Consider the following 16363-nt stretch of genomic DNA (forward strand, 5'->3'; position numbering starts at 1 on the left):
CATATACTCCTGTATGGTTTAGCTACTCAACCCTTCTTTTGATTATATGAAATACCATAATGACTTTTGAACAAATCCCCCTTTCCTTTGGTTAAATTATGTTTAAATTATGTTTTTGTCACTCACAACTAAAACAATATTTCCTTCTTACTAGAAAATGACTTCCTGCATTTAAAAAAATAACAATGCAATTCAGAAACACATTAATAGTTACATGTGGGTTTGATGTCATTAACTGTGAGTTCCCAGCAGAGGTAATGATATAAGTTTTGCCATCAACGAATTTAATCTCAAAGGAATTAGGAGAACATGAGAAGGTGGGAAGTGTAGCTACATCATCATTTTCCTTACCATTATCAGAAGTATCCAATTATTTCTTTTTGCAGCATTTCAGCTTCTTGTTTTCTTATAAAAATTCTTCTTTTATTGATAGATTTTTCTGAAATGCTGTCCTCACTTTAGGTCTCTGATTCAAATTGAATTTTAGTTCTTTGTGATTTAACATTTGGTATAGCATCTATAATTTGTTCAGCACCTGCAGGCGATGGATAACTGAGCAGGCTCTGTGTGGAATCTCTCACAACACAGGTGGCCATTAGGGGCTTATATTTGATAATACGTAAAATTCTTCTCATCCCCAAATTCCCTGTAAGAATATTTACATCAGGAATATTGCTGCTTTTTATAGACTAAAGCTATCCTTGACAAATGAAGGGAAAGAATAAATGAATACAAAGAATAAAGCAAAAGCAACTGCTTTTGCAGGAAAAGTACTTGGGCTTAAAAAAAAAGCTACTGAATTTAGAAATGTCACTTTATCTTTCCCTTCATCCTGAATAATTGACCACTTCAGACATGCTATGGAACCCTGAAGAATAATTGGCTGTTATGAGCTGTGAGATAATGTAGAAAGAATAAGTAAGGACCAACTATTCTTCCCACTTACTCATTTCCATCTATTCTGATACATAGTCTTATAGACTCAAAGAAATACATGTGCTTAAAAAAAGAGAAGAGGTATTGGTAATTTTTTCTTTTTTAAATGAATCGTGTTACTCTCTGTCCCCAATTTTTCCAAGGAAAGAAATTAAAATTGCACAAAGATGTATTAAGTAGCATGCCAGTAATCCTAGGGCTATGAGAGCCCACTCCAGTTTGTTACACAAATGAAGTTAGTTTCTTCCACCAGCCACCCTCACTGTGGCCCAAGCTGCATGAGAAGCACACTCAAAATTGCCTGGTTTTCAATGATCACTTCTCCTGTACCCGTATTTGCTCATCTTAGAACCTGCATCTATTCTCTCTTTCTCTTCAATTGTGCTGTTCAAGCTCTGGCCTATTGGTCAAGGGTTGACGACCTTTGACTGAGCCAGCAGCTGAGGCCAAGATCACCACAGGGCAGGCATTGCCCATTGAGCAGGGCAATGGCCCCAACACAAATCCCACACTTCCCAGTCCCACTCATTCTAGAAGGTCCAGAATGCTTTACCCAACTCACCTCGAATTGGAGAGAAAATTTATAGTCAGAGTCTTTGGCCATATCCTTGATGTAGGAATCAAAGTCATCCAACTGAACCGGGCTTTGTGAAACACAAAGAAATGTTTATAAGTATTAAATACTGTTTTAATACCACACTTGTTAAACATGCATACTCTCCTTGAAGAAAATAAAAGTTTTACTTCTCCAAAGTTAATACTCATTTGTATTTTAATTTTTGGTGCAAGTTAACAGTTTCTAATACATTATAATTCAGAAGAGAGGCATATGTATCAAACTTCCCTGAAATAGAAATTTCTAGATTTATACTTTGCTATTACTCTAGCAATAAAATATTTTATATATGCCTACTCATATATACCTGTCTACATGCACATGTGTTGTTTTTAGAAAGTTCTAGAATATGGGAAAGAACAAAGGATTAGATTTCAAAGACCTGTTTGAGTTATGGCTTACAGTTGTTTATTTCCCATGTGATCCTGGGAATTACCTAACTTTTCAGAGAAGCATCATTGTCATTGAATTGTCATTAAATACTATTGTCATACCTATCCCACAAGGTTGACATACAACATGTAAAGAAACTTATGAGTTTGAACAACTTTAATAACATAAGGAATTGTGTGTCTGGCTAGCTACAATATCCCCAGAGCAGAGGCTGGGTCAGCAGGATGAAGTTATCAGGGTCTCAACTGAGAGAGCCATACTTAGAAGCTTGCATACCTATGAAAGTACTGAACTGGCTCAGAGGTTCAGTCAAGTAATATATGCAAGCTTATGTTTCTACATCTATAGCAGAACTTCTCACCTCTCTGTGTGTGTATGTGTGAGAATAGGATTTGTTTTATTTTATGTAATTTTTTCTAGTTGCTTATCTATTTAGGAACCTACCTATACCAACCATGTGCTCCCAGTGAGAGAGCCAAGGGTGAGGGAAGGAAGGAAGTCAGTATCAGCAGGCCACTAAGTGGTGGAACTCTGGCTAGAACCACACAGCATGAGTCCTAGTTCAAAGCTTTTCCCACTTCAAACTTGTTATCTTTCCCAAAGAATGGCTACTGGTGGGACTCCTGTCCTGGAATGGATGCCATTGGGACTACAATATCTGGCTGCTGTTGTTGAGCAGGACATTGACCTTAAATTTAGATTTAACACTTCCAGTTTCATCTAGAAAATGGGAGCATGTATAGGGAAGGCAGACTCTGAGAACAGATTTCTAGGTTAGAAAAAGCAAAAAAAGGTAAAAACATATGGCAGAAGAGGAGAGAAAGAAAACTTGGAGGGAAACCAAGACCAGCAGGACAGTGTTAGAGAGAAAGGGGAGAAGAGGTAAAGGAAAAGAAGATGGAATGGAAGTAAGCAGAGATTAAAGAAAAAAAAAAGAGGTTCCAAGGGGGATATGGTGTGTGGTGGTGATGGGGCATTTGGAGTGAAACAGGAAAAGAAGAGAGAAGGCAAATGAAAGTAGAGAAACAGAGAAGGAGGGAGGGCAGGGGTACAATGAGAAGAGAGAGGGAGTTGGTTTGATGTGAGGTTCTGACTTGTGACCAGGTCCCACCACCTCTAAGCTCTTTTGCCCAGGTCTGGTTTTTCCTCTTGTCTGTACCTGGGTCTTGGGAGGAGCAAGCTCTGAAAGAGTCTCCCCCTTTTGTCCTGAGATCCTGTCCTTTGAATGCTGAGGTCTATGCTTCTCTAGCTTACTAACAACCAAACTAATAGTTGTGGACAACAAAGTCTTTCTGCTGTGGCAACTATTTCTTCCAGGTGACAGTGACTCTCATCTGTGGAGGCTGGCCTTGTGCCCCCTATGCCAGTTGGTGTATGTCAATGGAATGCATACAATTTTAAATAATAGGGAACTTATCCTGCATCTTTGTGCTGTAAATTATATGCCACTCAAGGCTAAATAACAATGTGTTTGCATCAAATTTTCTTTTGGATTATATCACAGATTATGCCATGAAAATCAGTGTGGATGTCAGTCTAGTCTTGTCAAGAGTGAACTCAGTTTATAAAAGTGTTCCTTTTTTTTTTTTTTTTTTTTTGGTACTGGGGATTGAACTCAGGGGCACTGGACCATTGAGCCACACCCTCAGCCCTATTTTGTATTTTATTTAGAGAATGGATCTCAGTTGCTTAGCGCCTTGCTTTTGCTGCGGCTGGCTTTGAACTTATGATCCTCTGCCTCAGCCTTTTGAGCTGCTGGGATTACAGGCGTGCACCACTGTGCCTGGCAAGTGTTCTACTCTTTATGTGTGGAATTTTAAGAAAAGGCCTGGTGGTGATAATCTAATAGGCTTTTGAAATCAACTGATGGCTAATTTTCACCCAACAGAATCATAACCTTAACAGTTTAGTGGATATGTAAGACCACAATCTAGCTAGAGGAATAATCTCTCCTATTTATTATAGAGGTTTTTCTGAGACAGAATTAGCAAAGTATTTATTATAACAACATAAAGTGAAAGCCTTTCCCTGAAACAAACACAGAATTTCAAAATACAAACTGGCAAGTGTTTTTTTTTATTACCTTTGATATTGCTAAACATTAGATTTTCATATGCTTAGAATTCCACACTTCCTTCTGCAAGACTTTTAATTCTTTTTTTTTCTTTTTACAATCCATTCTTCATCAGATTTCATGTGGTAAAAATGGTCTTTGTATCTGACAAGGTTTCCATGATAAACTTTCTTAGTGGAATCTCCAACTACATATTCATAATATGTACTTACCTCTTCCTTAAGCATCCCTTGCTTGAAATCAAGCAATTTATTTTTTAAGATTTGGGAGGTTAAGATCATAATTATAAAAATCTTTTTAAAGGAAATAGTAAAAAAAAACTTACTTAGTCAGTTTCCTCTTCTTTAAACCATTTTTACTCCTGAGAAATTAAAAAAAAAACAAATTTATCGGGGCAAATGAATTGATTAATATAATGATTAAACTTGAAGAGCTTTAAATAATTATACTGGCACCTCAATTTTATTTAATTTTCATTAAATATACCTCAGGTGTTGTTAAATTACTTTTCCTTACATGAAACTCTAACTATAATAATTTCAGATTCTATTTTAAAGATTCTTAGGTTGTAGGAACACACTTGCATTTCATAGTTCATATTTGCCAAAGAACTGAGTTCTGGAAATACTATTTTTAACTCCTGGTTGCTAAAGTATTTTGTAAATATATAGAAGTCTACTACCTCTCTTGCAGGTTCTGCAGGCAAGAGGGAAGAATTGGGGAATAAGAGGGGGAACTAATGATGAGAAGATATGTTGATTTCTTAATTAAAGACTAAAATAACCTTTTCTGACATTTTCATAGGGTACATGAATTCATGCTATCAAAGTGGACATGTAAATTTATACAATTCTCCTATAGCATTGCTTTTATTCTTTTGAATCAGGTTTTAAACATTTTGAAGAATTACATGTCTTATTAATTTGTTAATAATCTATAAACTCGAAGACAGGAAATGCTAATGCATGCTTTACTTATTTACTTTTGCTTTAGGGTACATAGGGTAATTGTTTTCATGCAACAGGTAAGATAATTAACCTAAGTTATGCTGAGGTAGTATCTATTGAAAAACCATTATTGTGTTTTATTGTCTTATATCAACAATGAATGTTAAAACATAATTGAGTGTATAATATAGTAGTAAATGTTTGTTATAAGAATTTTTAAAGGTCTTTAAATATTTTTAAAGGAAGCATATAAGGTTTCAGAAAACAAATGTCTGCAGTAAATAAGTGGCTGTGATAGAAGTACTTCCTGTAACAAACTATTGATATTAAAATTGTGAATGTTTGGATGCCTCTCTGCCTGAAGGCCTCAGACAGAATGCAGTAGTACTTTCATAGCACTTTGTAGATGGAGCAGTTCTCATTTTGTAAGATTGTAAGGTGCCTACAGGCCTCCTGCAGGACCAAAGTCCCCCAACACCTCACGGAGCACACAGTGGTTGGTCAATGAACGCTTATGCAATTGAACTGAATTGAAACACACATCTTTGCCATGTTATCCTCACAATTTCATTTAATGATTCAATTAAGATTTGGATAGTAGACCTGGTCTTGTGAGATCCTGTTTGAGACAAAGAGGCTTGTGGATGGAGAACTCATGCAGGTTAGAAATTTAGGGCAACATCTATAAAGGTAAGTGGTTTGGGGGGTAGTTTTTATTTCTTCCCATTTCTAAGTGAAGACAATCTGTTCAGTAGTTCCTTTCCTATTTTGCTTTCCTTATTTTCTTTGACTTCCATACTTGAAATTTAGAGGGAAATTTAAATTCCAGTTTTTACTCTATTTCTCCCTTATCCTTTCAAAAAGTCAATGTAATGTTGGGCATAGCTATATCATTTAGGCATTTGGGAACTTAAAGAAATACTGTTATGGCTTGGATGTGAGGTGTCCCCCAAAAGCTCATGTGTGAGACAATGCAAGAAGGTTTGGAGGAGAAATGATTGGGTTATAGCCTTAACCTGATTAGTGAATTAATCCCTGATGGGATCATCTGAGTGGTAACTGGAGGCAGGTGGGGTGTGGCTGGAGGAAGTGGTTCTTTGAGGATGTGGCTATGGGGTATATATTTTGTATTTGGAGCGTGGACTCTCTCTGCTTCCTGATCATCACATGAGTTGTTTCCCTGTGCCACACTCTTCTGCCATGATGTTCTGCCTCACCTCAAGCCCCTAGGAATGGAGCTGGCTTTTTATGGACTAAGACCCCTGAAACTGTGAGTCCTCAAATAAACTTTTCTTCCTCTACGATTGTTCTGGTCAGATCTTTTAGTCATAGCAGCAAATAAACTGACTAAAACAAATACCTATTGATGCTTTTTATTTTACTCTTGTGATAGTAATTACAAGAACCCCACATTTACTCTGTGTAGTAAGAGGCAGCTACTTTAGTACTTTATGAAAGAGTAATGTCAGGGTAGCTGCATACAGCTCTGGTAAAGGCATGAGGCTGCCAACATATATTGAGATTGGAAGTGAACAAAAAACACTTCCTATCCAAACATCTTGAAGGGAAACTAGGAGGAAAACAAATGTATGTGAGAGGGTGACACTGAATAAATTCAGTGCTGAAATATTAAGCTGCTACTATTCAATAGCTGTGTAGAAACTTGGTTAATGGAGGGAAGATACATTTTTTTTCTTTCAATCTTACTCATTACTGAGTGCACTTTCCACGTAATATAAAATTCTATATCACTTATTTCGCATGACATATTGCCACAGTTAAGTATATGTCTTTATGATTTGTGCACAATGTTCATTGTTCTGTTTAGATTTTGCTGATTCCAAAGTGTTCCCATATCTGAAGGCAGGAAAGAATGTGACAGGATTAAATTATGAGACTCCACAGAGGTATTGATAGAATTTTCCTACATTTTCAATTTCTGTGCTAATTTCAAGACTAAAACAAGGAAAAAATTCACTTGTAAACAAGTTAAGCCTGCACTAGCAATTTTAATTCAGCAACATTATGGAAAGAGCTAGTGTATGTAACTGCTGCAGTGAAAATTTTAGGTAATGTATGGGGTGTTACTTTTTTTTTTACCACAAAAGCTTTTCCTAATAACCAACAAATAACACCCATCAGAGACATAGGATCATGCACTTCTTTTAATTTTCTCTGTCACTTATATTAGACTTCAAGAAGCTAAGATACACTCTTCTTAATTCTTTATGGCTGTGGCAATCTTGGCCATGCGGGCATTCATTCCAAAGTAGAACATGAAGCAATAGCAAAGACATAGGATTTATTATGATTCAAACAAAACTCTAAAAGTCTCCAGTTTTATAAGTACCACTTACTCTTTCATGGGCTAAACAGAAACCATCTTAAAATTTGAAAAAGACCTTTAGGATGTGTCATTCTCCAAATTCAACAAGCAACAACCCTGAGTGAAGCCAAACACTTTAAACTTAATGTTGCTTTATGTTTAAAATGCCAACTGTTCAGGAGTCAGAACACGCAGATGAATACTTAAGAACAGCAGGGGGGTGCCTGTGGTAGTAACAAGAAAAAGGAATAACCTTGAAACTAGACAGAGCTGGTTCCAATGAGATGATTTCTTTTAATAGGAAACAAACTCCAAGATCTTTAAGTCAGAAATCCTTGCAAAATACAATCCTGAAACTAACCTAACCAGGCACAGTGCTGCACACTGCTTCTGCTACTGCTCAGGGTAAAGATTTGAGCAACACTGTCTCCTAATTTCCACACAAAACACTAGAATAAGGGAAGGGCTTAACAAAATCAACAGAAATGTGTTTTTCCAAGAAATCATCAGTTTCGAGAGGAAGCTGAACAGGGTGTTAGGAAGCATGTGGGGTGTGGCTCTGTTATCTGTGGCAGGTGTTAACAAGGTAGATGAAATATGAAGACAAATGTATCTTAAGGAGGATTCAAAAGGACTCATTAGCAATGAAAATATCCACAAGTCATGGGAGGAAGCCAAAGGCAGGGAATTTGAGTGGTTATGTGAATAATGAGTTCTACTTGAAGGGATAAGAATCATAAAGCTTTCTTTTGTATCTGTCAGCACAAGCTTAGGGCTGAGAACATAAATTATATTCAGTATACTTCCACTGGTTGATATGTATGGAATTTTGTATTTCATATACTCTGTTTTGCTATCTCTTCTCACCTGGAGACAACCATTTACAGTCTCAGGATGGTTCTTCTAAAAACTGAAGAGTTCCACCGCCCCCCTCCTGCCCCCCAAGTTTATTCTCATGCTGTTTGATCACAACTGTAAAGAACAGACTTTGGAAGGATGGATGAAATTAGAAGATGTGTTCACTGGTAGGACTGTAAGAAAGACATGCATATAAGCACAGGCCCACCTGATAGAAGCTAAGAACTGTGGAAAATGAGAAAGTCTGAGAAATAAAGGAAAATGAACATAAAATTATATCCAACTTTATTTTGTTTTAGTTTAAATCCATGGAGGATACTTCAAGGGTATTCATTACAAATGTTGTAATGATAAATCCTTGAGGACAATTGGTAGATGTTGAGTTGAAAGTCAAGTATAAGAACAGCAAGAGGGTGCCTGTGGTAGTAACAGGAGGTTACAATGGAATTTACACGCACTGCTCAAAACTGAAAACTATAGGATGCTAAATACTGAAAACAAATGATTGATTATAATGAGATTTACACTGACAACTGGAATAACAACAGATGACAGTGACTGGCCCTCCTCATAGAGCACATCATTTGACTTTATTATATATGCCTCATTGTCTACCTTGCTTCCAAAGCTCTCTTCTATTCATTTTATTTAAAGAAAATGCAAATTCTGGTATTAACATTCTTTGTTTTGATAGTTTGTTTTTATATTTTTATATATGAAGCATTGTGATTTGAAATCCTGCTCCCTATATTTGAAATTCTGCTCCCTATATTTATTCTGTGCTCAGAGAAGTAGAAGAACATTTGAGTAGTTGCCTTTTTGAATGAATACCTTTCATCTCTGTCCCACTCTCTATGAGCCATCTTTCTGATTCATGAGATATTTTTTATTGATTTCTTTTGAGTCCTTCTCAAGTTGCCCACATTTCTGGATCTGCCTTTATGTATCTTAGTACCTAAATACCATGTGTTAATGTTTAGGACGATGACTTTTGTCAGCTCCCTGGGAAACTGCTACCATTTCTCTTATAGCTTGGGAAAAGAAGTGACCCTTTTGGGTTCTTACAGTCTCTGAGTTCAAGGGTATTATTACATTATTATTTATTAGAAAAACAAAAAGGATATGTTTCAAGATTTGATTATAAAAATGAAGTCAAGAAAATAACAAAGGAAGTTGCTTCTTTTACAGAGAAAAGCACAAATTTGGGGGGTTAGATTTCTTTAACAATTTTATATTGGTATGTGATAATTACATAGAATACATAGAATAATTACATAGGTTTTATTGTGGCACATTTGTACATGCACATAATTTAATTTGATCAATTCCAATCCCCAGTACCTCCCCTGGACCTCCTCCTGCTATCCTACTGGTCTCCCTTCTACTTTCATAAGAATCCTTTTTTCTTCTTTTTTCTCCCTAGCTTCCGCATATGAGATAAAATATGACTCTTGACTTTCTGAGTCTGGCTTATTCAACTTAACGTGATACTCTGCTGTTCTATTCATTTTCTTGCAAATGACATAATTTCATTCTTTATAGCTGAGTAAAATCCATTTTGTATATATAGTACATTTCCTTTATCCAATTACCTGTTGATGGACACCCAGGCTGCTTCCATGATTTGGTGGTTGGGAATTGTGCTGCTATAAATGTGTGCATATATAATATGATGACCTTAATTCTTGTGGAAGAACCAAGATTTCTTATGTGGTAGTGTATGACATTAGGGCAATTACTCTCCTTAAATCTCTATTTTCACATCTCTAAAATGGGACTATAATACTCTATGTGGGATTATGGGGAAAAATAAGTAATTATACAAAGAGGCTTATACATAGTCAGTTATTTAATATTCAGTGAGTTCAGATTATTTTTTAAAAACAGGTCCCAAATGTAGACTGTAGACTTGTTTATCTACCATACCACATTCCTATCTCTCTAATAGATGGGGATTGGAAGGAAAATGGGAAGCATCATTTACACAGATGAGAGGACAATGAGTTGGCTCTATGAAGAAATAGATGGCAAGTAATAAAAGAAAGAAAACCCTGCCAAGAACATCACAAGAAGAAAATTTAAGTGGAGAAAGCATTATAGGCATCTTGGTATCATAACTGCTTTAATTCATTTTAATATATGAATAACTATTTTAGATGCTATCCAATAAATGAAATAATCAAAAAGAAAAATTTTCTTTTTGTTTACTTTTTGAAAGCCAGCTTTTAAAGACTTTGTGTTAGGTAAACAGTAAAAAAAAATCACTTACCAAGGATTAATATAAAATGCCAAAAGATAATCAGTCCAAAGACATGAAGGTAGCAGGGTTAAGAAAGCAAATATACTCCTACGCCTGTGAGCATTAATAGATAACAGATGTAAAGATGAAAAAGTGGCAAGAGTTAGTAATATAAACTGTGAACAGATATCAGTAAATTACCTACTGGGATCAATTAATATGACAAGCACCTTAATTACAATTAAATATTATTCCATTCTGTGAAATTTAAAAAAGTAAGGGCTTAAGTGCTACAATATTGACAAAATCAGTTTTTATTCACACAAGATCTTATTATAATCAGATAGATTTCCTTGAACTTACTTTGTGTCAATTAGTCTGCTATTAGGTGATTACATTTTGCATTCAGTTAAATGAGACTCTTAAATGGCTCATTAGTTATCATATGTCTTGTTCTTAGATATTAACTTTCCAATGCTGAAATCTATTTTAAGAAACTGTTATAACCTCATTTGATAACGAAATAGTAACTTCTGTGTGGAGGTATAAATGGACAAGTTACTTATAATGATTCTGATGAGACCAAGCTTTTGGGATACATTCTAAACTGCATGATTACATGCGACTTTCTATATTTTGAGTTTAAATTGCTACAGAATTTCTAAAAAATGTTCCTTAAAGCAGAGGAATGTTATGATACTCAGTTATCACTCATTCAACATCAACAGCGCACCAATAGCAGAATCTGAAAATCTCATTGATACTCAATTGAGTGGGAACAAAATTATTTAATTTACTTTACTTCTAATTCAGACTATTGATTTAAAATGCCTGGTTTGAGTCCAATTTCAGATATTCAAGCCACTTGTAAAATGGAACATCCATTCATGTAGATTTAAAAATATCCTGGGGCTGCAGCTCTAGTTATTCTCAGAATGGAGGGGAGATGCTGTCATCCTGTCACTTCGGTTACAAATCCCCACTGAGATATCCATTCTCAGTCAGCCAGAAAATGCTGCTGCCGGCAAAACTCTCCTTGCCAAGAGCAGTAGGAGAATTTACTTGATTTTATAGAAAGGTCCTGATGTGGATTCTCTTTTCCCTTGGTTCTCACCAAACTGGTCTCTCATAAGTTTTGCAAATTGTGAGTGGCTAAGAAGTTAGTTAATACCTAGCTCTCCTGAGTCACATGTGCAATTGGGTCAGTTCCTAGATGGTAATATCACCAGTCTTGGGATGAATCTTTCTATATTTTGGGATGAGGTCCTGTTTACTGGCCAGGTAAGAAACAGGCATCATTAAGTCAATCTCTTAATCTTGGGATGAGTGCTGATAAATTTGAACAAACCTACTAATGTTTCCTAAATTTCACCATCTAGGGATTATGAAATTTTCTTTCTTTATGGTTGGACAAAATAATAGCAAAATTCTCTTCACGTTAAAATTTTAAAATGGCAGGCCAGGTGTGGTGGTGCACACTTGTAATCCCAGTGGCTAGGGAGACTGAGATAAAAAGTTCCCAAGTTCAAAGCCAGCCTCAGCAATTGAGCAAGGCCCTAAGCAACTTAGCAAGACTCTGGGGATATGGCTGAGTGCCTCTGGGTTTAATGCCCAGTAACTGCACCCCCCTCCAAAAAAAAAAAAAAAAAAGCCAGCACAATGTATTGTCTTTGTTAAAAATGATCCTATTTTGGGGGCTGGGATTGTAGCTCAGTGGTAGAGCACATGCCTAGCATGTGTGAGGCATTAGGTTTGATTCTCAGCACCACGTATAAATAAATAAATGTCCATCAACAATTAAAAAAAAAGAAAGAATCCTATTTCAACCAGATTTACAACTAGAGTAGGAATCATCTATACTCAAGGAAGTAGAATTTATATTCTGAAAAATGTTCTCCCTCCCTTATTGATTCTGTAGGGTAAAATGTCTAGTCTTTCAATCTATTTCTTGTACCATTTTGGGGTTAGAAAATGGGGGGCAGCAGGGGGCGAATCACTTACCAAGGATTAATAGGAAATGTATGAACTTAAATATACTTTGTTTCTGTTGCAAGCAATCATGCAAACTAGGTCATATAAGGAAAGTGGCTTCATGTTCAATGTTTACTTAATTAGTGATTCTATGGGTGTAGTTGAACTAGATAGGACTGTTAATTCTCATTGTTAGGTATAATATCATTTTATTTAATCTCTTGAAAATGCTTTTCTAATTCCCCAACTACCTCCTCCCCATAGGACCTTAATACTCAAGCATAAAGAAAAATGAGGCCGTGTATTCTTGTGAGACATCTCTGGCTTTGATATTTATTAACCTGCAAGTATGAGATTGAGAGCCCTGGGCTGTACATTTCTACTTAATTTTTTAACAAAAGGGGTGGCTTATGTCCCCAGGCATTGGAATTTGAGTTTAAAATGGAGATGCTGCTCTGTCTTATCCTGCTTCAATGAAGTCTCCCCTCAGGCCCTTTAGCTACCACTTGTTCAGTGTGGCTCCTACATTTGCCTCCTTCCTCAGCATGATTATGGGCTCCTTGCATGAATGCATTAGTTCTTTGTTCAATATAGTAATACAGAATAGATTAGGGCATTTTCTCTACTTCAGTATTATATTAAGTTTGTAGAAACCAATATATCCTGTGGAAATCTAGCCATTGACGTCTACTGTTACTGAAATCATGAAAGAACAATCAGACAAAACTACTTATCCCTAAAGATGGTAAAATCAAGTGTAGAGCCCACACAACATAGATAAGCTATCTATAGGCTTGTTCCAAAATACTACTCACCAATTGTAGGGAAGTTTCCCATCCCTCTCCAAGGATGCAAAGTTGACAAATGTTCCTGCTCCACATTCCCTGTTTGAAAGGAACCACAAATCAATGTAACTGCTCGAGAGAGTACTCTTTACCTGACATAAAAATAAAGAGAGCCTTTTACAGGTTTATCATGACAGCATTAAATTTTTTTTAAGCTGATATAAGTTCTATGTGTTCCTTTGTTTCATACAATGCAAAAAAGAAAAACAAAACAAAATAAAACAGTCTCTTGTAAGACTCCTAATCAACTTATTTTGAGTCTGAAAGAATTCAGCTCATAATCTTTGTCAAAAGGCATTCATGATCCTAAAATAAATCTTTGCACTATTTGGAAATAATATTTTTTCAAAAAACCTTAATTAGTAAGGTATACAAACTTTCCTAGATAAACTGAAAGTCCCTTTGTAGTACTTTTTGGGTTAAGTTTTGTTTTATAGCACTCTGATTTCCTCCTTATAGTGATAGTGGACCAAGTTGAATTGCTTACTTCAATTTTTTTCTCTTATATTGTGGTATCCTTTTTATTTATCCCTTGAGATAAGGGTGATATGTATTGAAATAGGTTGGCTTCTGACATGACTCTAATCCAGAATGGTTTCAATTAATCTGTTAGTAAAAAAGACTATTTAGGTGTTTTTTTTTTTTAACTTTCTCAGAAAGGGAAAAGATCTGGATGCTGTGGCACACGCCTGTAATACTAGCAGCTTGGGAGGAGGAAAGCCAGCCTCAGTAACTTAGAGAAGCCTAAGCAACTTAGCAAGACCCTGTCTCTAAATAAAATATTTAAAAAGGGATGGGGATGTAGCTCAGTGGTTAATTGCCCCTGGGTTCAATTCACTGTACCAAACAAACTAAACAACAACAACAACAACAACAACAACAATTGGGCAAAAAGGTAAACATATACTCATGCCTTCTCCACCTTTTGACTAATATGCATTGAGAAGATAGCTCACTGGGCTGGCTCATGCCTCTCATTTTTTCTAAATGTAAAATTGATGGTCCAACTTTATATTATTTATTCAGCATTGAAGTTAATTACTTCAGTTATCTGCTCTTATTAGGATATTCTAAGAATAATTTTTTCTTTTGAAAAACATACTAATATCATTGTATCCCATTATGTGATAAAATTACATACTACCAATGTATTTTCCCATTTTGATTTCCTATATATGGATTTCTTACTTTCAAATTCAGAAGTTCTTAATATGGGGTCCAAAGATAGAATTTAGAGCTCTATGAACTTAAGTAGAAAAAAGGTAAATCTTCATTTTAACAAACTGTAACTGAAGTTTAAAAGTTTCTTGTATTAAAGTAGACAACAAACCACCACATCGGTACTTGTGATTTGCTAACAATAAAAATTACAGATACTTTTATATAATAGACTTGCTGCATATATCTTGAACTATTTATTATTCATCCAAATGAAATGATGAGTTAGATAGTAATTGTTTAATGTATTAATAAAAAGCAAAATATATTTGTTTTTAAAATATATGAGCATCGTGTTTCAATATGATTATATAATTCTATGTGTTTTATTTTATGCTCTTAGAAAGCATTATTCTTTAAAGAGATCCGTAAGTCTCACTAGACTGCCAAAGATCATGGCACAAAATATCTCGGTTTTAATGACCAGCTGAATGAATTAGATCTGTCCTTGCTAAATATCTTCTGTATGCATCACAAAAATTCTGTAGTATGCCCTCATAAATGCCATCATTTTTATTACTACATCTGTCACCACCCCTCGGCTGTCAGGATTATCCACCAACACTTACTGCATACTTCCCATGCTATTACCGCATTATTGCTCCTGATTATCCACTAACGAATGGGTTTTATCACCTCTTCTTGGTATAGGTTCTTTCTTGCCTTCTAGGCCACTACACTCTTAGTTTTCCTTCTACTCCACTGGCTGCCTCTTGCCCATCTCTTGCTGTCATCTTCTTTTCTTCCTGGAAGTCTTCATATTGTAATCCTCCAGTACTCTATCCAAGGCCCTCTTTTACTTACATTTACTCTCTGACTTTGGCCTAGTCTATAGCTTTAACACCATTTATTTGCTAACAACTCTCAAATTTATATCTCCAAAATCAAGACTACTTTCTGAACACCATATATTCCTGGGCAGCTGTCTACTCCAAACCTATACTTGCAATTCATCTCAAATGTAGTATTGCAAAAGCTGAATCTTGATGTTTCCTCTATTCTGAAACCTCTTACCTGGAGTCTCTCTCAATCGATTGCAACTTCATCCTTCCAGGGCCCAAACCCGTTGTCATCCCTGACTCCTTTATACATTTCCATTCCACACTCAATTTCTTATCAAATCCTATCACCACTATTTTCAAGATATATTCAGAATCTGGTCTTTTCTTCCTCCCCTTTGTTGTTGCTGCGGTGGACTGAACTACTACCATGTCTTGTCTGGATTACTGTCAGGACTCCTCCTGCTGATACACCTGTGTTTTTGATTGCCTCTGTACAGCCTGTTTTCTAAAAATGAAAACATTAACACAAATCAGATATTTTTAATCTTCTCCAAACTTTGCTATGGCTGCCCATTTTACTCAATGTAAAAGCCATTTTACTCAATGGATTATTAAACACTGTAGATCTGACATCACCTGTTATTCTTCCCTTTCCTTCCTCTTCCTTAGTCATACTGGCCTCTCTGCCAGTCATGGCAGAATATGAATATGCTAGTCATGCTCTGGCCCCAGGATCTTTGCAGTGCATGGGCTGCTTTTGCTACTGGGCACACTCTTCCTAGAGATAACACAAGGCTAACTCCATGCTTTTCAAGTTTTAGCTTAAAAATGTCCCTGTTTGAATGAAACTTACCCACCAAGAGAATCCTCTCCTGATTCTGGTACTACTAATCTCCCTTACTCTGCTCTATTATTTTCTCTTAACTCCTGCTAACACACTATGCAATTTTGTGCCTTATAGCTCTATTTTCTGTTCTCCATCCCCCTGATTAGAATACAAGCTCCACAAAGGTATGGATTTTTTGTCATTGTTATATACTTCCATTTCAAGAACCTATAGGAGTCTGAAACAGTAGGTATCAATTAATATTTGTTAAGTGAATAGAGTTTCAGTGGCCTGCATAAGTTCACACGGATCTCAGATCAGGACTGGACCTT

General features: G+C 35.9%; 1 protein-coding gene across 1 annotated transcript in view; it reads right to left on the reverse strand.

Moving 5' to 3' along the window:
• Ptpro (protein tyrosine phosphatase receptor type O) overlaps positions 1-16363 on the reverse strand; it is a 46938-nt gene that overhangs the window by 24374 nt on the left and 6201 nt on the right. Inside the window, exons 4-7 of the mRNA XM_027955922.2 lie at positions 13176-13244; positions 10420-10503; positions 4345-4380; positions 1499-1580 (exon numbers count right to left, since the gene is read on the reverse strand). Coding sequence (XP_027811723.2) covers positions 1499-1580; positions 4345-4380; positions 10420-10503; positions 13176-13244 — 271 coding nt within the window. The remainder of the gene's footprint in view (positions 1-1498; positions 1581-4344; positions 4381-10419; positions 10504-13175; positions 13245-16363) is intronic.

Source organism: Marmota flaviventris, chromosome 3, assembly GCF_047511675.1.
Source record: "Marmota flaviventris isolate mMarFla1 chromosome 3, mMarFla1.hap1, whole genome shotgun sequence".
Taxonomy (NCBI): domain Eukaryota; kingdom Metazoa; phylum Chordata; class Mammalia; order Rodentia; family Sciuridae; genus Marmota; species Marmota flaviventris.